The sequence below is a fragment of the Marmota flaviventris genome, chromosome 13 (assembly GCF_047511675.1).
Source record: "Marmota flaviventris isolate mMarFla1 chromosome 13, mMarFla1.hap1, whole genome shotgun sequence".
NCBI lineage: Eukaryota > Metazoa > Chordata > Mammalia > Rodentia > Sciuridae > Marmota > Marmota flaviventris.
The window spans coordinates 32,732,753-32,753,762 of record NC_092510.1 but is presented as its reverse complement, the minus strand read 5'-3'; the positions used below and the strand labels follow the sequence as shown (position 1 = coordinate 32,753,762).

Below are 21,010 nucleotides of genomic sequence, written 5' to 3'. Positions count from 1 at the left end.
CAAAGATGTAAAACACCAGTCTGTGGACAATAGAGAGACCCTGTGTTTCCCATCAGCTGGCTGATTTGTAGCAGCCACATTTCTGGAGCTCAATCAGTTGCCTCACCTGATAGAAAATGCTTACAAACCTATAAATCACTTTGGAATAAAATTTCTCAGTAGAATTAGAACAGACTGCTAGCTCCCAAAGGCCTGAAATGTGTGTATCAACTTGTATGTCCAATTTAACAATTGGAGAGGATTAATGACTGAAAACTGTAAAAAAAAAAAAAAGTTCTATTAAAAAAAAAAGAGAGAGATAGACAACAAGTGAACCGCTTTGTTTAGGGTTAGAAGTCCCATGAGTAATATAGAAAACTCAAATAAAAATAGTAGATGAATGCAATTGTGTTTGAATCACAAAAAAAAAAAAAAAAAAAAAAAAAAAATTACAGACTGAAGTTCAACAGTGGGCCTATTATTGTGTTAGTACAGTGATTCTGAAACCTGGCTTCATATTAGAATCACCCAGGGAGCTATAAAAAAATTCCAATGCCCAGGCTGCACCCCATACCAATTAATTCAAATCTACAGGGTGGGGTCCAGGCCTCTGTATTTTGTAAAGCTCCCCATGGTGATTCCAATGTGCAGCCAGGATTGGAGAATATGGAGACGATGGTCCCACCCTGCTGATGCTCAGCCTTACAAAATCTACTCACTGGATTTGCTTTCCTTATTTCCGCCAATAACTTCTTTGCAGCTAGAATACAGAACTTTAAAAAAAATCACAGAGATTCACAGACACACATGTATAAAATACATGCATACATTATTTTTATTTATTTAACTTAGACCCTGATTATTAGTATATAAATCAGAAAAAACTGAGTGCCTTGAAACTTACCCATCCTCCCCAAATCTTTAAAGAACCAAACTCTAAAAAACACACATCATAGATATTTAACTCATAAAACACACATACACACAAACTTTAATCACTTTCAGGAACCATGATCCAATAATATATTTAATAGGTAAGATCTCACTCATCACTATACAAGGGAAAAAACAACAACAACAACAACAACAACCCACACCCAAAAAACAGATAACCAAACTTTGATTAAGACACGTGCCCTTAGCACGAGCACTTACAGTTAGAATGGTTTATCGGTAGCACTTTGAGGTAGCATATTCTGTAAAGGAACAGAAGTCACAGAGCTGCTCTGTAGTGTCTCCTGGACACAGAAGTACAGGCCATCAGCCTTGGCCCTTGGTAGAGGAAAGTGAATTTGTCCATGCTTATTTCCAACATCCGCCTGAACACCCTTGGCCATCCCTCCACCAGACTTGTGCCTTGTGGGTTTATAAAAATATAAAGGCATTTTGAAGTATCTTTCCTCCTGATGTGCAACACCCAGGCTGTGGAGCCAATCTCCTTTTGCCACACACAGCCCTCACTGGCAGGAGACACATGATCCCAGTGGAAAGGGAAACTGGGTGTCATGATGCCCTTTTAAATTCCTTAACCATTTAATGCAGAGTGACTCACTCCTTTAAGGCTATGAAGAGGCTCATTTCTCAATATTCGCTTCATGATTCTGACCCTTTAAAAAGCCTGCCTCCCCCCATCATTCTGGAGTATCATTAAGCTTTCTGGGATTTTCCTGGCAGGATGGTGAGCAGAGAAGCTTCTGAAAAATCCACACTAAAACATTAACAAAAAACCTAGGTGCAAGAGCAACACCAAGAACACACTTCCCTTGTGCAAGTTAAAAATAACAAAGTTTACAGTTCAGGAAAACATCCTGCTTCTTTAAAACAAAACAAAAACAAAAACGTAACTGTTCAGCTCAGCTCTGCATTTCAAACAAATACACAGTCAAGACAGGCTAAGAATTAAAGCTGCAAAAACTGGTCCCAACAACCTCAGACCCTGGTGCAGGTCAAATTTTTGCTCAATGGTCACAGATTAAAGGGATTTCTCGTCCCCCAAAGCCCTTTTGTCCCAATATACTTCCTGTTTGAAAATTGATTCCTTAGAAGTAATCAATATACAAATGAATAAAAATAGCACATGTCCAGGCAAAAAAGGGCATGAGCTGGGCCTGAGTTGTCATGTAAAATTCTGTCATTCGGCATCATACAAAATTCTCAAAGGCTTCCCAGAAATAGGGCCCCAGGCATTGCTGAACGAGCCAGATACCCAAATCAACTGCTTTACAACACAACTGAGCGTTAGACTTCAAGTATCCAAGGTGCTACAGTAGCAGGTCCTCTAAAGAGCTCAGGCTGACTCTCAGAAGCCCCCATCCCACCCCGCCATGCCCATTATACAAAATGTGTGTGTATATATATATATATATATATATATATGTATATATATATAGTCATTACCAAATAGTAGGGCGCAAGGTGAGGAACAAGAGAACTGCTCTCTGAATACACCAGCCTTACCAAGACAAATAAATCCTTAAACATTTTGTACAATTAGAAGGTGCACGAACTGGTATTCAAGCAATCCCTTTAAAACTCTTTTCTCCCCTTTTAGTATCAAACAAGAAAACGGTTCTGTTGGGTTAACAGTGTCATTTTTAAATGCCATAAATTAAATAAGTTAGTTCACATTTTTTCCCCCAGCACTTAAGTTACAGTTAGTCTCTAAAGCGCTTTTGAAGCTTGCTTTAACAATTCCAGATCTCTTCTGCGGATGCTTCCGGCCCTGGGACATCCATAATCATCTAGCTGCAAAGGTATGAATTCTTCAAGCACCCCAAGACCCTGTCCAGCAGGACTGGTAAATAGCTTAGTCCATGATGGTTTAAAGTTTCCACTGAATCCCAAAAATATGGTACTCCCTAAAAAAAAAGAAAGATCAATTTGTATAGTTACTAGTTTCCAGCAAGATAATGCAGGAGGTAAGTCACGGCTGAGCAAAATGAAGATATATATACATATAAGCACTCTACAATTCCTCATATCAGCGAATGAACTCATAAGCTCTTACCACCCAAGTAACAAACCATATCCCAACACACTTCCTCTAACATTGTCCCCCTTATGTAGATATTATCTTAATGATGCCTGTACCTGCCAAACAAGCTCATGAAAACAGCCTGGTAGCTCAATTCCACTGTAAAAGTGCATATGCTGTTAGCCTCACAAGAACTTGATAGAATAATACAAATACAAACCTTTGTTATAAAGGTGAGCTGGTTTGGCTAATCCCAGAGGTATTAATGAATCTGAAATATTCAACCGCTTTATTTCTCCTCTTGTGCTCAACAGAACAATGGACCTGTAAGTGAAAGTGAGAAAATCGGAGTCAATTCCCATCATCCAGCAGGTATTTATTGAGTACCTTTTTGAACTGAGTACAATATAGAAATTCCAGGTAAAAGCAGAAATCAAAAAGAAAAACAGCTCAGATGCTTTTTTTATTCTTGCTAGTACAGGTTCCAATTTTCTGGCTCCAGATGGAACTTCTCACTTTACTACAACATAGGAAAACTCCAAAGCAGAGAAAGCAAAAGTTACTGACATCTGACCCAGAGAGCAGCTAGGACTTGGCTCTTTTAAGGAATAATTTGTTGCTCATGAGAGTATGGCTTTTGTTTTACTTAAGATTCTTTATTTACCTATGGTTTATCATCATAAACTCAATCTTCTTTTTTAAATTTTCATTTGTTATATATGACAGCAGAATGCATTAACAATTCATATTACACATATAGACCACAATTTTTCATATCTCTGGTTGTACACAAAGTATAGTCACACCATTCCTGTCTTCATACATGTACTTAGGGTAATGATGTCCATCACATTCCACCATCATTACTAACCCCTCCCTCCACCTCCCACCCCTCTGCCCTATCTAGAGTTCATCTAATCCTCCCATGTTCCCCCTCCCAACCCCACTATGAATCAGCCTCCTTATATCAGAGAAAACATTCAGCATTTGTTTTTTTGGGATTGGCTAACTTCACTTAGCATTACATTTTCCAGCTCCATCCATTTACCTACAAATGCCATGATTTTATTCTCTTTTATTGCTGAGTAATATTCCATTGTGTATATATACCACATTTTTGTTATCCATCGATCTACTGAAGGGCTTCTAGGTTGGCTCCATATAAACATAATATTAAAAAATAAAAATAAGAGTTGAAAGTGTAGCTCAGTGGAAAGATGCTTGTCTAAGATGCACAAAGCCCTGGGTTCAATCCTTAGGACTATAAAAAATAAATAAAAAAATAATAAAACAAAAGTGTTCTCCATGGTTTTTGAAAAAAGTTTACATCTTTTAAACCTTGCCATCGTTATCATATAGTAAATCGCCATAGTACTCTGATCCTTGTGGATCCTTTTCCTGGTTTAGTTACTATAGTTTCAAGGTTTATTTTAGTATTTTATATTAACAAGTCCCTTGTATTATTGTAATTTGTTTAAAGAGTTTATACTAATACATTTCTGATGGGATTACAAATTAGTACTGCCACATTGGAAAGCAGTATGAAGACTTCTGCAAAGACTAGGAACAATATCACCATACGACCCAACTATCCCACACTTTGTTTTTTATCCGAAAGAACTAAAATCAACATATGATAGTGATACATGCATACCACCTTTTATAGCAACACAACCTACAACAGTCAAGTGATGAAACCAGCCTATGTGTCAGTCAGCAGACAAATGGATAAAGAAAATGTGATACACACACACACACATATAATGGAGTTCTACTCAGACAAAAAGAAAAATGAGATTATGGCATTTACCAGTAAATAGATGGAAGCGGAGAACATTGTGCTAAGTGAAATAAGACAAACTCCCATAGTCAAGAGTTAAATGTTTTCTCTCATACGCAGAAGCTAGAAATAAAAAAGGAATACAAAAAGGAGATCTTATGAAAATAGAAGAGATCAGTCAAATAGAAGAGGGGGACCAATGAGGAGGGAGGAAGGGAGGGAAAGAGGAAGAACTGATGAATGAAGTTGACGAAATTATGCTATGTGCATGTATGAATATATCACAATTCAGTATTGTATTTAATTTCTTAATGTGGGTCTTGACTTTTAGACTAAGACTGTTAAGTTCTGTGCTGGGGTCAATCTTTCTAAAGCAGTGGAACCTCAATTCAAAATCAGCCAGAGGACTGTCCTCAGCAACCCTGAAGACATGACTTTTGTTTACAGGTCAGAATTACTCAGGACTCTGCTGTGAGAACATTAACAGATCAGCTTGCCACCACGTGCCACCGTGTGCCCCCAGGTATATGCACACAACCACACACATACATGTACACACACAAGCAAGCCTTCAGTCTTCCTAGAAATCACTGCCAGTTGCCCCATAATTTCTCGATACTTGGTTAAAATGCAACATACATACAGGAACACATTCCTAAGTGTCCAAACGACTTAAGTTTTTGCAAACTTAACATAGTTGCGTTACCAGCAGCCAGATCAAGAATTGGTATTACTGATCTCTCAAAAGCCTTTCTTACTCTTTCTAGAAACTACGTTTTTAATGAGTTGGTTTTTAACTCAAATCTATAGGTTAACTTGCAGGACTTCTGTGTTGTCCTAAATATTTGTGGTGAAATTTATATCCTAGACTGTTTTAGGGGAAATAAGTGCATGTGTTTTCATCATTAGGAAAAACTTTGAAACCCTTAAAGAATATGGTAACCTCCAATAATTATCTTGAACCATAAGATAAAACTATAGCCAACCCTCCATATCCACAGGTTCTGAATACATGAATTCAAGCAATCAGATCAAAAATATTTGGGAACAAAACTACATCGGTATTGCATATGAACAGACTTTTTTTTCTTTGTTACTGCTCCTTAAACTATACAGTATAACAATTATTTGCACAGCGTTTACACATAATCTAGAGATGATTTGAAATATACAAGAAGATGTGCACAGGTTATATGCAAATATGACACCATTTTTATATGAGGTGCTTGAACACCTTCAAATGTTGGTATTCGCAGAGGGTCCCGAAACCATCCCTCATGGATACTAAAGGATGACTTTATATTACACATGGAATACTGCACCAAAATAATCCACTTAGTTCATGGGACCTGATCCTGTGATCTATAAAAACATAAGTAATAACATCAACTGAAAACGATTTGAAAGCTAGACAGGTCTTCACTCCCTGGGAAGCTTATGCTCTTCCCTGAATGGCTGCACTCAGCATCTGCAGCAAAGCTAAGGGGCAGAGAGGACCCTGAGTTCACATCTTTTCCCCCAGGAAAGGTCTGACCAACCCAGAAAAGAAAGGTTTCTCTCCTGTACATCTTTCTTCAGATATCAACAACAACCAAAAACAGACAGACCAGACACTCGACCACTTAAAAATTAATTTACCCTTTTACAGTCATTTCCAAATGACTAAGCAATGACTTCCTAAATATAGTAGAGTGCTGTGTAAGGGTCAATCAGTGGGACAAAGAAAACTGCCTGGAAAGGTACTTCAAAATGGTAATAAACCTTCATAGAGCAATTTAGTACTAAAAAGCAGCACAGTAGTGTTCCACACAAGGAACTTTCCTAAGAGCATTCTTGTCATTTGCAAAATCTTCTAACATCTCAGTTCTGCCATGGATAAGTAACAGCTTGTCAACTGATTGGACCACACAGGCATCACGCTGAGGTGAAAAGGAATGAGTACCTTTCGCAGAGCCCCGAATGCCCACAGAGTTAAAGACCAGGTAGACATACCAAAGCTGCGAGGTGACCAGTGTTACCTGTGTAGAGGACTCCACATCCTCAAGGTGGCTTATCCCTGGTACAGAGTGAGCCAGACCTACCTTGGAGGGATGCTTGTTTTCAAATACTCTTCCATGCGACTGAAATCAGCAAGAAGGAAAAGCTTTCTTTCTATCAACCGGAAGGGAACGCTGCACGCATCCACGAGGAGGAGGAGGACACCTGCGCTTCGGAAGGGAAAGTCGGTGCCATTGACCTGAAGATACAAAATGTCCTCTGCTGTCATCACTGTTGCAGGAAGATATCTAGGATAACTGGTCTTTCTAGCCCCTTCTAACCCATGAATCAGACTGTATTTCAAGGACTAGAGTTACATGTTTTACTTATTCTTCCCATCCAATGTCTGAAACTGCACCTTGTTCCTCTAAACTCTACCTACATACTATGCTTCGATCTTTGCTGATAGAGTAAGAGACTAAGAGACTCTGAGCCCCACCAAGCTGAGCTGGGTGACCCTTCTGCACTGCTTGGGACCTCATGTCTACACACAAGCACTGTCACTAGGGCAAGAGCTCTACAGTGACCAGGGGCTGGCCTCTGTGCTACACCTATATACAGATCACAATCTGATTCATGGAGTTTGAAATATCATTTAAGTCCAACTGTTCTATCTCTTTTAGCTCTAAATATAGCCCTCTTCTGACGTCAAAAGAGCAAAATGGTGCTTTTAAATGAGTTTTGAGCTACATTTTATTTTACAATGATCATGAGCTGAATTTTCATAATCATCCTCTTTAATGGTTTGTGATCTTTTCAAGAAAGAGGCATACTCTGGACACATCCAAATATTATTAAGTTCTCAGCCAGAAAGGAAAAATAAAACAAAGCTGGCTAAATACTAATCCAAAGGCAATGTTACTCTTTGGAAAATCATAAACTGAACTAAAGTGAGCTAGCCAAGGAGAAACACTCTCACCACTTCACCTGACCTGACTTGGAGAAATTATATTCAAATTTTATTTCTAATCATATTGATCTTCCCAAAATTCAAAATAGTCTTGTTAGTTATGTTTAAATTGCTCTAATCTAGTGAAGAGATCTGGAGATTCTGAAGTAAATTTTCTATGTGCAAAGACTAGAAGAGATTCCCTTATTTTTAAAAAAATCTGAATGCTTAAGAATGAAGTACAGCTGGATGTGGTGGCACATGCCTGTAATCCCAGCAGCTCAGAAGGCTGAGACAGGAGGATTGCAAGTTCAAAGCCAGCCTTAGCAATTTAGCAAGGCATGAAGCAATTTAACAAAACCCTGTCTCAAATAAAAAAGAGCTGGGGATGTGGCTCAGTCATTAAGTACCCCCGAGTTCAATCCCTGCTACCAAAAAAATTTGAAGCAAATTTGAGAAAAAAATATATAATGATTTTCAATACACTCCAACTGTTCTTGTGAAAAACTATCCTCCAAAACCTGTTAGTTAAATTAAAACTTTCCATAAAAAACAATGCAATGCCAAGTCCCAGGAAAGAATGCTTATATTATGTATCTGCAAGAGGGAAAAGCTGTTTTTCTGTCAACCAGAAGGGAACGCTGGAGATACACAGTGTCCCTTGATTTTTCCAGGGTCCCGGGCACCCAATGTGCAGTAGTGGAATCAAACTAAGTCTTCAGACCTTGGGTATAACCTTTCTGAAGGTTTGTTGTTGTTGTTTGGGTTGGGGAGGCAAAACAATTTCTTCTTCAATTATCTAGTGAGCTATTAGAACAGTGGGCCTCAGCACCTACCCTCCTCCCTTATGCAACCCCCAACAGATGTAATCAGTAGGCTGGGATCAGCCTTCATGAATGCATGAAGTGGCTGAGCTAACAAATTCCATGCTCATAAAATTACATCTTCAGCATCGTACAAAATAAAGGACTGTTAACACAGGGGAATGAATGTCAATACAGTCTTTAAGAAATCTTTGAGCTACATTTAAACAGGAATCTCCTTAATTCAAAGCTATTAAGTAAAATTTAAATTTAAATTCTGGAATTAGATGGTGGTGGTGTTTGCACAATATGAATGTACTTCACACCACTGAACTCAACACCTAAAAATGGTTAAGATGGTAAATTTTGTGCTACGTGTCTCTTACTACAACAAAAACAAATTGGGAAAGAAAAAAAAAAAACTAAAATATAACTTTGTCCACATATAAATGGATTTGTGATCATGTTGTCCACCACTGGGAAAAAACAAAAAATAAACTTCTAAAGAGATCATGTGAGACAGGGTGCAGGTCCTGGCTGGCTATGAACCGGAGGCTAGATACCTGCTCCCACAAAGAGCTCTTTACAAGGTGGCTCCCAGGTCAACCTGGTTTGGGATAGGTCACAAGCCACGGTTCGATTCCCATGACTAACTTGACTCTAAGCTCAAATTCTAGTGTTAACACTGAGACTCACTACTGTACTTCCATTAAACCATTTTTAAAAAGACAGCTAATGTTGAGGGCCACAGCCAAGTCGGGATGACGCATGGCATTTTTTTTTTTTATTGGTTGTTCAAAACATTACAAAGCTCTTGACATATCATATTTCATACATTAGATTCAAGGGGGTTATGAACTCCCATTTTTACCCCAAATACAGATTGCAGAATCACATCGGTTACACAACAGTTACTAATATGGCATTATGTAAAAATGTGGATGTGTAACCGATGCATGGCATTTTTGCCAGAACGGAGTGGTTGAGAGGTGACAGTGACGCCAGCAAGCCATTGAGATGATGATGGTTATGTTAAGCTGTGTATTTAATTGTATATTAGACCCCTGCAGACCCCTGCCTGGGTCTGCTACTTTGGAGTTCCTGGGGAGTTCGCCTTGGTTGGGGAAGTGTTGCAGGAGGGATTTCCGGAGGAGGAATTCCGGTTGGTGTGTGGTGTGTCCCGGGAGAAGGCCACGTGTGTGGTGTACACGGGAGTTTGGAAATAAAGTTTGTTCCTGCTTGAGTGGCTCGTGATTTGTGCCCAGCCAGACTGCGGCAAGCTAATTCTTGTATTTTCACTTTCCTCACCCCCCAAAAAAAACTAAAAAAATAGACAATCTCAAAATAAAAAGTTAAAGAAATTTTAAAACCTTCATTCCCCATATCTTGAGCGCTCATTTTAAGTTGAAAATCAAGGTAAAACAGTTTTCTATGTGATGATTGCCTATAGCAAATCAAAGATGCCTTTTCTCTTATAGAAATGAAATCAGAGTCATCTATAACAGTGACTAAAAGATAATGTGAACAAGTGTTAACATTAGCCCAAAAGTAATCAGTAAACAATCCACTTTGAAAAAAAGAATTTTGATAATAATGTATTTCAAAACACATTACAAATGTTTAAAGAGGTTTTTATGCCTCATTGTATCATTTGCCACCAATAATCAAAAGGTTGTTAAAACCAGTGACTACTATCAGAGTTAATATAGGTCATCAGGATAAAGGATAAAAGCAAGAATCCACCGCAGGATACACACCTGCTATGGTCAGAATGTTGTGGGGGCAAAACTTTTGCTGTATTCCTAATTCCTGAAGTGATGGTATTAGGAAGTGGGGCTTTCAGAAAGTGATCGGGACATGAGAGTGAAGCCCTCAGGATAGGGACTAGTGTCCTTAGAAAAGGAACTCAAGAGAGAACCCAACCTTTCCACCATCTGAGGACACAACAGAAGGCACCAAGATATAAGAACCAGAAAACAGGTCCTCCTCAGAGGCCACATCTACCAGTGCTTTGACCTACCTATGTGCTGCCCAGCTGCCAGAACTGAGAGAAACAGGTTTCTGTTGTGTGTAAGCCACCCCGCCTCACAGCAGCCCAAATAGACTAAAACAACACAAGACAGTACTTACAGAAATAATAGATGGGTCTCCGCGCTGAGTCTCTGCTTTGCTGGGTGACTGAAATTGCACAGGGAGGTAGCTCTTGTGAGGATCACTGGTAAACACCACCTAGATAGGAAGAGGTTCCATATTTAAGGTGACTATTTCCTCTTCCCAAAGGGTCCATCAGAGAAACTCAGTTATATTATTAGTGCCATTGTGTTTCTATTTCTGAGATTTTTGTACATATTGCATAACCTTGAACTCCGTTTTTTTAAAATGCTTAATACAAAAAGTGTAATTTTTCATTTTCTGGAACAATCTCTTTCGAACAAATATAATCTTGTTGACAAAATTAATTCAGGGGCTCGAGGTATAGCTTAGTGGTAGAACATGGGCTCAGTATATGCTAACCCCTGGGTTTGATTCCCAGCATCCTCCCCTCAAAAAAATTCAGTCATTTCAGTAAGTGCCTTAATAAATATGCATTGAATTTAAATTGTTGTAAACATTTTGGGCAAATATAGATACAAATCTTTTTAAAAGTTCTTTTCTGATCGATTATCGTGAATTGGGGCTCAGTCATTCTAGGATTGAGGAAAGAAGTACCTACAACAAGGGCTACTCTGTTTAAAATTTCTAGTGGCCTTGTACATGACCAGGTCTCAGCACACCTCTGTGACCTGCAGAGAGTCTCATGACAGAGCTACACCTAGGGACAGGCCCTCATTTCTCTCCAACCTATCACATTCAAGAGGCAGGGCCCCTCCCTCACTTCCCCATGAGCTCGGCACCTTCTTCCCCACACCCTGCCTTTGTGATTCCTTTTCCTCATCCCTTCCACTCCTCCAATCTCACCCCATGAGGCTTCTGCTCATTCAAAACACTTAACTCTCACATAATTTAACACTTCAAAGCGTATTTCCTAATAAATCAATGTCAAAAACTTTTTTGCAAGAACAAATAATCATCAGAAGACTAAGCAGCATTCAGAATCTGGACATTTCTTTGAATTTCAGGTTTGGAGTCAAAAGTTCATCTGAATTTTCCTACTTACTTCTAAATACATGTGTTTCACTTTGATATTCAAAATAAAAATTCCTCTCAAACTAAAAGTGATATTCCCAAATACTTCAAGTATTTTGCAACTGAACAAAGTCAGTACTTAAGACATTAAAAAAAATTATGATCAGTGCTTCTGGCACAAGAATAAAGAATGCTACATGTTAATGCATGAAACTGTTTAATGAAATAAAGCCTAGGATGTTTCCAAGGATAACTTAATCATTGTCACAACTAATGTTGATTATAAGTTATATAAAGTCTCTTCAGCAGCATGCAGGTGTAGCTCAGTGGTAGAGAGCTTAACTGGTATGTGACGGGGCTCTGGGTTCAATCCCCATTACCACACAAAAGTAAAAATTAAATAAAGTCTCTTCAGCAATGAAGAACTTTCTGAACAAATCCAACTCAAGAATGAGGCTGGAAAAATTAGTCTCTCACAAAGATTACCTCAAACTATCACTTTAACAGTCAAAATATTGCATAGGGGTTAGGGTACAGCTCAATGGTAGAGAGTTTGCTTAGCATGTGCAAGGCCCTGGGTTCAACCCAAAATACCACAAATAAAGAAAAAGAAAACATGGACCAACAAAGGGCCCGTCGACATGTACATATACCCACAAACATACTCTTCATATACACAAGGCTTTTTTGTTTTGTCGGTTTGGTTTTTGGTTTTACTTGTATGGGAGGATATAGGCAACTCAAGAATATGGGAGACTGAGATTGTGATAGGAGTTGCCATTAAAAAACAACAACAACAACAACACTCATTCTCTATCCTATTGGGCAGCATAAATCCATCTTTCTCTCCCTGCTTTCACTGCCACAAAGCCAAAAATAAATGAAAAGAGGGAACAAAATAAAGAATTTATGCAGTGAAAGATTTTGTTTCCTCGAATTCATCACGCTGATTAGAAATGAAAGCTCAAGCTTTAGAAGTTTTCTCCATATAAGTAGGCAGTATGCACTTCTGTGATCATTCAATTCTTGCTCTAAAAACCATCTTCAGTAGAACTCAAATGTGAATAGAATCAGAATTACCTGCAGGACTATTAAGCTGCAGGCTGCTGGGCCCCTGCTCCAGAGCTGCTGACTCAGTAGGACTGGGGTAGCCCAGGAATTCCCACTTCTCACAAGTTCCCAGGGATACTGTTGCTGCTGGTTGGGGGGACTACACTTAGAGGATGATTACCTTAGCCCATATTTGTTTTGTGAAGACTAAAAATGAGTCGGGGCAGTATTCATTCTGTATTTCTTTTTCACCTGGAACTGGTCTGATTCCTTTGGAACCCATTCATATGTGGAATTTAAGCACATTGTTTGGGTTTATTTCCACTGCCATTTTTGAACCAAGATCTATTAAAATATAGTAGTCTAATCAGAAATCTATCAAAGGAAGCATTTTTCACTTCTAACCAAAGTCAGTCTGTTCTTTGAATTACAAGGAAATATAATAGCACATGCTTCAAAATTAAAGAGTGGCTTTCCACCTTAAAAAAAAAAAAAAGGAATAATTCTCACACAAGCTGCACATTTTGAGGAGAAATTTCACACTACCAATAAAACAAAGCATTTTTATATCACTTTTTGATGTATAAACCAAGTGGCAACATTGTAACAGAATCACAAATCTGGGAAAGAAAAAAGGATGGCCAATATAGTAACCTCTAATTTCAAACTATAAAAGCCACAGCTAATCAGAGTAAACTGATGTCTCACAGGGAACAGGTACTTTTGTTATAAATTTGGACTACTTTGCTTCTTATAAGGATCACATTCTAGAATAGGCCCCAATTTAGGAGACACCAGCAAGTGTTTATAAATTGGCAACACATATGTTTCAAAGAAAAGTGCTCCTATTCCAAAGAAACCCCCTGATTTTTGCTCCCAGACCACAGCCCACTCTTCTTCCTTATTTACCTGGTGAGTGCCACAGCCTTGACAGAGTCTGGTGAGCACGGACGGCATGCGCTTGACCACCGATGGCTTTCTATAATACTGTGGATATGCTTTGGCCATGCAATTACTGACGTCTTTTGAGTCTGTTGATGCCAGGATCTTGACTCTTTCACATCCCTGAGATGAACAGTAACTGTGGCCATCCCTGTGGCTTTTGGCTTTGAGATACAAAAACAGTAACCTGCACAAAGCAAAGAGCAACCCATTTGGTGTTAGACTTCCTCTCAAAAACTTATAAAATTCCTCAAATCAACTCATGGCCAAAGGGATTTCTCCAATAAGTAACTTTTCGTAAGAAGAAAAATTAATTGCAAAACCAATAGAATTGTTTCTCTTTCTTCCCTGTCCTTATAGGGTTTTAAGTCAAATGCAGTACTGCTTTGGAAAATAATTCAATTCTTTGATTCAGTCATTCTGGAAGATATCAAAGTTGATTTCTGGTTTAAATTAGTTAAATAGGTAATCTGAGAGCATGGAATTTGGCCTGGCTCAAAACTTCCTTAGAAAACTGTATACTTGTATTGAGCTTAGGATTCCTAAATTGATGTGGTTTCTTCTTCTTCTTTTTGTCTTTTTGCTCATAAATCATTTTGGTTTAAGGTACAAAATTGAAGTCATAAAACAACAACTCTGCTTGGCTATGGTCAAGATAGTCTCAAATCAATTCCTGTGATGTGTTCCAAGAGCACATGGGCCTGGGGTCCTTCAGTCTGTAACTGAGCAAAACTCAGTCTAAATCAACAGAGTTCCACCCTCTCCAACTTTTCCTCCTACTGCCAAGATGGTCAGAAAAATCTAACTCCCAGGCAGCAGTCCAATATCTATCTGCAAACCCAGTCTTTCTAAACCAAAGCAAGTCAAGATTCTAAAGGACTTTGATAAAATGATTGATAACCAGTAATCAAGAATTAATATTTTGGGCTGGGGCTGTAGCTCAGTGGTAGAGCACTTGCCTCGCATGTGTGAGGCACTGGGTTTGATCCTCAGCGCTACATAAAAATAAATAAATAAAGCTACTGCTACAACTAAAAAATATTTAAAAATAAAAAAGATTCATATTTTAATATGAGGTCACTGAACAATGCAATGTTGAGATTAAGAGGTAAAAAATTGGGCTGGCTGTAGTTCAGTGGCAGAGTGCTTGCCTACATGTGTGAGACACTAGGTTTGATCCTTTGCACCACATAAAAATAAATAAAATAAAGGCATTCTGTCCATCTACAACTACAAAAAAGAAAAGAGAGAGAGAGTTAAAAAGTTAGTCACTGCCTTACCATCCAATAATTTTAGAATGTCAGGGACCTGATTGAAATGTAATTTCTGAAATATAATTAAAATTGTAAAAATAAAGGGAATTTAAAACAAAATTGTTGTTCAGAGGCTGAAGGATTCTTGAGATACCCAGACCAGAAAATATTTACCTCTTATTATTCAGGTAAATCATTAATTTGTGGTTACCAGACTATCCTTACAAATCTGGTACTCCATTTATTTTTGTGGAAAAACAACTGGGAATGTGGAATTTGTCATCTACAGAATAAAAATGCAGGTAGATGGTTTGACTCTAATTAGAAATTGAAAATTAGTGATGATTATTAAGAAAAAACTTAGGCTGATCACACCGGTCACTGCAGGTCCTGGAGAGAAAATGAGTTGCAATTTTTTCAAAGGCCAACGAGACGCTCAACAATTGAACCCTAATTTTCTTCCCCCAATCAATCCTGCCACCCTTCTCCCCACTCTGAGCTTTTTGCCTTTCCCCAAACATGCCATGCCACATTCTTCCATGCGCCCATGCATTTGTGCACACTGTTCTTTCCGCCTGCAAACCTCACCCATCTCTTTTTCCATCTCCTAATTGTTCCTTGGGAGGTCCAGTGTCACCCTATCAGGATGTCACTGGTTACTCTAGGGTAAGTATCCACAAAGGCACATTAAATATCCCATTATAGAATTTACAGCCTTTAAATCTTTCACTCTCTTAATTACTTGCTTTGCATGCCCAGATCTTTCAATGGACTGTGAATTTGTGAAAGAAATGCATCTTATTTACATTAATATCTTTACAGTACCTAGACAATGGTATATGGCTGGAATGTCAGCTTAAGGATGGAGACTGAAAGAGCATGCCACTTGCTGGAATAAGACAGGAGGTCAAGCCTACCATAACCCACAGGCTGAGAGACTGTAACTGGACAAAAGCAGACAAAGCCAACAGGACCCCAGGAGAACAGGATTAGAATTAAACAGTGGAAAGATGCAGCCTAGAGAAAGTTGAAAGCAAATATGCTATGGTTATACAGTGACCTTCAAAAACTCAAGGTCAACTTGAAAGACAACCTTAAGGCAGCAGCAAGAGAAAAATGCGCTTCCACTGAAATCTGAACTCTATCACATGTAAATAACTACCTTTGGACTTCTTGAAGATAAAAGGATTTTCATTTTCAGTTGGGTCTACTGGTTATTCATTGTCAAAGATAACTTCTCTCCCTAAATTGTCTTAATATGTAAATAGCAAACATCTTCACTCAATTCCTACTGCCAGCTATAATAACCAGTCATTCTAGTTCTCCTCTAAACCCTTAATAACAATGTGCAGAGAAGCACCCACATCAGCTGCTTTCCTAAACAGCTATCACATCACAGGCAATTCTTGGCTACAATGAAAAACTAGTAATTTCACCATTAAAGAAAAATAGCATTCATTCTCATGCCCTGGTTCCACTGAATTACCCTGTGCTGGAGTCAAAATAGAATTTCCTCTCAGACTGCTTCCTCTGCAGTTCTTCCAGTGAGTTCACGGGCTCATATTCTTCAACTTTGGATAATGAGCCACTCTGTCGTTGTAAAAAGCCAAAGGTAACTTGAAAACTTGTGTTTGATGGATAGCAGAGGCCTACTCGAATCCAGTCATTCCTTTAAAGGAGATACAATTAAAAAAATAATAATAATTCACACTTGAGTTAAAATCCTTTGGGAATCATGGCATATATAAATTTTAACTATAATTATTCCTTCTTAAATTTCCACTGTATGTTGAGCCACTAACAATGAAAATCCCAAACCCTGACATACTAACCAATCACCTACTTTTATCTGTTGCCCACATTTCTCTTACCAATAAATTTGCAGAATATATTCTACAGAGAAAAAAAAAATCTGGTTTCAACAGGATTTGGGAGACTGTGAATAAACATTGAATAAATATACTCAGATACTCCAAATGGATAATAAAGCCAAGTGAGATGATTGGGTATGAGTGTATTGAGACAGAAAGACTAACAGCCTGGTGGTGGAAGTGTACAATGGTAAAATCATTCTGAAGACTTTTTCTATTCATAAATATATTTTTATCTTTTGTAATAATATTAAGAAATTTCTAGTGGCAGGCAGAACTGCTTTTTTAATGCCTTTGATGTGTATCACCAAATTACCTTAGTATTTTTAATGTCGTTAGATATTGATTATCCTTTTAAAAAGTCATTTAAAATAATTTGCTTTTTTTTTTTTTCATCTTTTTATTGTTCACCATTTTAACCACTTCTAGCTGTAGCGATCAGCGGCATTGGGTGTATTCACCTGGCTGTGCACCCATCACCACTCTTCATTTCCAGAACTTTTCCATCATTCTAAAGAACTTTCTCAATCTGTTATAAGACCTTTAAATTGTCACACAAGTTTTACCCAGTAATCCCACTGATGAATAATTAGAAATGCAAATAGAGATGTTCCATGAGGTTTTTATACTAGCAAACGAGCAGAGGACAGGAGAAACACTAAGTATTCATGCAGGAAGAGGCAGTTAAAGAAAATTTCTGCACATCCATATGTGCAGGAAAATCTGAGTGTGGATAAAGAAGAGAACAATATAAATGTTTACATGCTTTTTTTAATGTTTTTTTCCCTGTACTTTCTTTATTATGTTAAATAAGTGAGTATGGCTTCCTAACTCTTTTTGGGGGTAAACACTGGGGATTGAACTCTCGTGGTGCTTCACCACTGAGCCACATCCCTAGCCCTTTTCTTTTTCTCTTTGAGACAGGGTCTCACTAAGTTGATAAGGGCCTCCTTAAATTGCTGAGGCTGGTCTTAAACATGACAAACCTCCTGCCTCAGCCTCTTGGTCGCTGGGATTATAGGCATGCACCACTGTGCCCAGTGGTTTTATAACTCTTAAAAAAAAAAAGTGTTATTTTCAGAAGTGGAACTATGACAAAGTCTATGACTGCTCTATAATTATATTAAATTTGGAAAAAGAAATTACCCCCGTCTTCCTCTTGCCTCTCCTCATCACATAATTTTTATAACTTCTACCTAATTAAACTAGAAAAGCATGACTAACTTTTAGGCCCATGTGGATTTTTGAAACTTTTAGGTTCAGCCTTTTTTCACTTGAAAATGTTTTTACTTGCTTAGTATGCGATGAAAACCTTGCACAGTACTTTATACAGAACTTGTGCATTTTCCCCCCAGTACTGAGGATTGAACCCAGAATCCTCTGCTTGCTAGGCAAGAGCCCTACCACTGAGCCACATCCCCAGCCCTGCATCATTTGATTCTAACATTTCACCTCAAGTGCATAATCCTGCTCCATGTAACTTTTTAGAATACCGATCACTCGCTGACATTTCTTCCCAATCCTCCCTGACTATTATTTGTTTCTTTTATTGAATTCTCTGGAACACACTGACAGTCTCAGATTGGACTTTAAGAAATCTCACCCTGGAAAAGAGTATTTCCTCCATAAAGAAATAATAAACACTTGAGAAGATAGATATGTAAAACTTGACTTAAATATGCTATGCATACATGTATCAGATCATGTGGTAACCCATAAATATGTGTAATGCTTATGCTTTCCTGTATCAGTTTTGAAATAAGCTTAATTTACAAATAAAAAAAAATCTCTCCTTGAACACAATGTGAACTAAGCATCGGACATAGGGAGACTTAGTAAGAGGCTGCTGCAGGGTTCCAAGAAAGAGATGATGATGAAAGCCGGGCATACTGGGGCATGTCTGTTATCCCAGAGGCTCAGGAGGCTGAGGCAGAAGGATCGTGAGTTCAAAGCCAGCCTCAGCAAAAAGTGAGATGCTAAGTAACTCAGTAAGACCCTATCTCTAAATAAAATACAAAATAGGGCTGGGGATGTGGCTCAGTGGTTGAGTGCCCCTCAGTTCAATCCCCAGTACCCACCTCCCCCCAAAAAAGGCGGGGGGATTGATGATGGCCTGAATTCAGTCATAATCTGTGGGGGTAGAAAGCAGTAGAGATCTGAGTGACATCAGGAGCCAGAACCAACAGAGATGAAGAGGGAAAAGGCAGAGTGAGGAATGAGTATGGGAAGTTTTAGAGAAGTGCTAGAGAGAAGCGATGGTTCAGTGTAGAGCACGTGCCATCTGCCTATTTCAGAGCAAGGGCACCCACCATGATGAGCACCCATTCTTGGAAGTGACCTATTTATAGCTCAACTGTAAGTTCTATTCCTCTCTGTTTACTTCAACTGGGTGTTCAAAGAGAGTCCCATGAGTCAGAGCTTTATGACCAGTCAGGTGAATGAGCCATGGCAATTTTCTAGGCACATATCTGAGCAGCTTCATAGAACCCCACAGGTTAACAGTTTTACAGATCTAGATGGCTTTGCTCCTGCCCTTCAAAATACAGTGGGCCCTCCTTATCTGCAGAGTCGACATTCACAGGATTCAACCAATGAACCCCAATTCAAAAATATTTTCAAAATAAAAAATTGCAGCTTTGGTGAAAACACACTCTTTTCTTATTATTGTTCCTTAAACTATATATAATTATTTGCATAGCATTTATATCATATTAGGTTTTATAAGTAATCCAGAAGTGGTTTAAAATATATAGGACGGTATAACAGGCATTGAGCATCCACAGATTTTAGTACTCATGGGTGGGTGGGTGGTCCTAGAAACCAGTTCCCCAAGGACACAGAAGGACAACTGTAGTCCCCTTTCTCCTATCTGACTTCACTTTGGGTCACTTTTCTTGACACCCTATGTTCCCATCTCACCAAATCCATCATTCCCCAGGTAGAGTAGGCCCTGTCCCAACTCTGATTTTGTAACAAGACTGACCAAAGTATCACTTTCTGACTGCAGCCTGGCCCCACTCCCTAAGGCAGATTTAGTTGCCATATCCTCTACCCACTACAGGGAAAAAAGAGTTTGAATTTATCTATTCATTCAGGTTTTTTTTCTTCTGCACATCTAGTATGAGTTCATTTTTCTTTTTATCAACTGACACACTTGCGTAAATTAATGTAAACATATCAACTTGGATTGAGTTTGATATCATTGGGACAAACAACTGAGAAGGGACAAAATCATGCTTTAAGTCAGGGCATTTAAACCCCAACTCCCCCAACTTCCCACAGCATATATTACAAATCAAACCCACTTTCTTCTGTCAAGTCTAAACTTGGCATCAAAAATCTTTTAATTTTACCAGTGCCCATTTGGAAAATCATATAAAACTTCTTCCAACTTCAGCTACAGGGACTTAAGTTCAGCAGCCTACATTAAAACTTATTGCTAAATAGCTTTATGTACACAATACATTGGTCTCAGAAAAAAAGAAATGTTTTCAAAATAACAGGACCCAATTTATATAAATAATCTCCTTACTCCATCAACACAAAATATACAGCCTCTCCAGAACAGGAACAAAGTACATGAAACAGGCATTCTTGATAGGAAGGAAATATGTTATTGTTTTCTTCACTAAGTCAGTACTTGCCCAACTGTTTGAAATGACAGTAATAGAAACATACTTGTTGAAGTTTACAAGGTATAGAAAAGTAGTCCGTGGTGCTGGCCCATTCCAATGGATGGTATAGCCCTTCTCCAGCATGATCACAGGCTGGTACTGCGGAAAGGCAGCCCTCTGGTTAATCCCCCGGAGTACCATGGGGTGGGATGGATACTCATCTCGTGTGATGGTCATACTAAGATTCTGTGTGTTCCATGTCTGTACATAGACCTTGAAAGAACAAATAAGAACTGAATGAAAGATGATGAAAATTGAAATAACTATACAAATCTTTCTAGCACAAAGTCAAGTGTCTCTACATTAAAAAGAGAGATTCTGTGATCTGTGCCAGACTACATGAGCAGTGGCCAACTACATCCTAAGCCACACTTAACAATGCAGCCTGCTTAAACTAGATGTGGTCAGAACAGACCCTGCGTTCTTGCTAGCCAAGATCTTCATCATCAGTTCCACCACTGCAGGCCAGCTTATTCATCAGAATATAAAACTCCTGTGGCTTATTCAGCCTGTCATGAAATCCCTCAATCTGAAGAACACATGGGCAAAAAAATTAGTAAACTAATGTGAAAACTGATACCCTCTACTCAAATCTAAGAGATTTTCCTCCAAACCAAGAGATGGAAAATTTA

The 21,010-nt window shown here is 38.5% G+C and overlaps 1 protein-coding gene across 2 annotated transcripts in view; it reads right to left on the bottom strand.

Annotated features, from left to right (window-relative positions):
• Positions 1–796: 796 nt before the first annotated feature.
• Cemip2 (cell migration inducing hyaluronidase 2) overlaps positions 797–21,010 on the bottom strand; it is a 76,254-nt gene continuing 56,040 nt past the window's right edge. For both annotated transcript variants that reach the window (XM_071600580.1, XM_027940134.3), the window contains 7 exons: positions 20,383–20,591; positions 16,320–16,502; positions 13,548–13,767; positions 10,593–10,691; positions 6,815–6,969; positions 3,174–3,277; positions 797–2,837 (listed from right to left, as the gene is read on the bottom strand). In XM_071600580.1, coding sequence (XP_071456681.1) covers positions 2,641–2,837; positions 3,174–3,277; positions 6,815–6,969; positions 10,593–10,691; positions 13,548–13,767; positions 16,320–16,502; positions 20,383–20,591 — 1,167 coding nt within the window. In that variant the 3' untranslated portion in view covers positions 797–2,640. The remainder of the gene's footprint in view (positions 2,838–3,173; positions 3,278–6,814; positions 6,970–10,592; positions 10,692–13,547; positions 13,768–16,319; positions 16,503–20,382; positions 20,592–21,010) is intronic.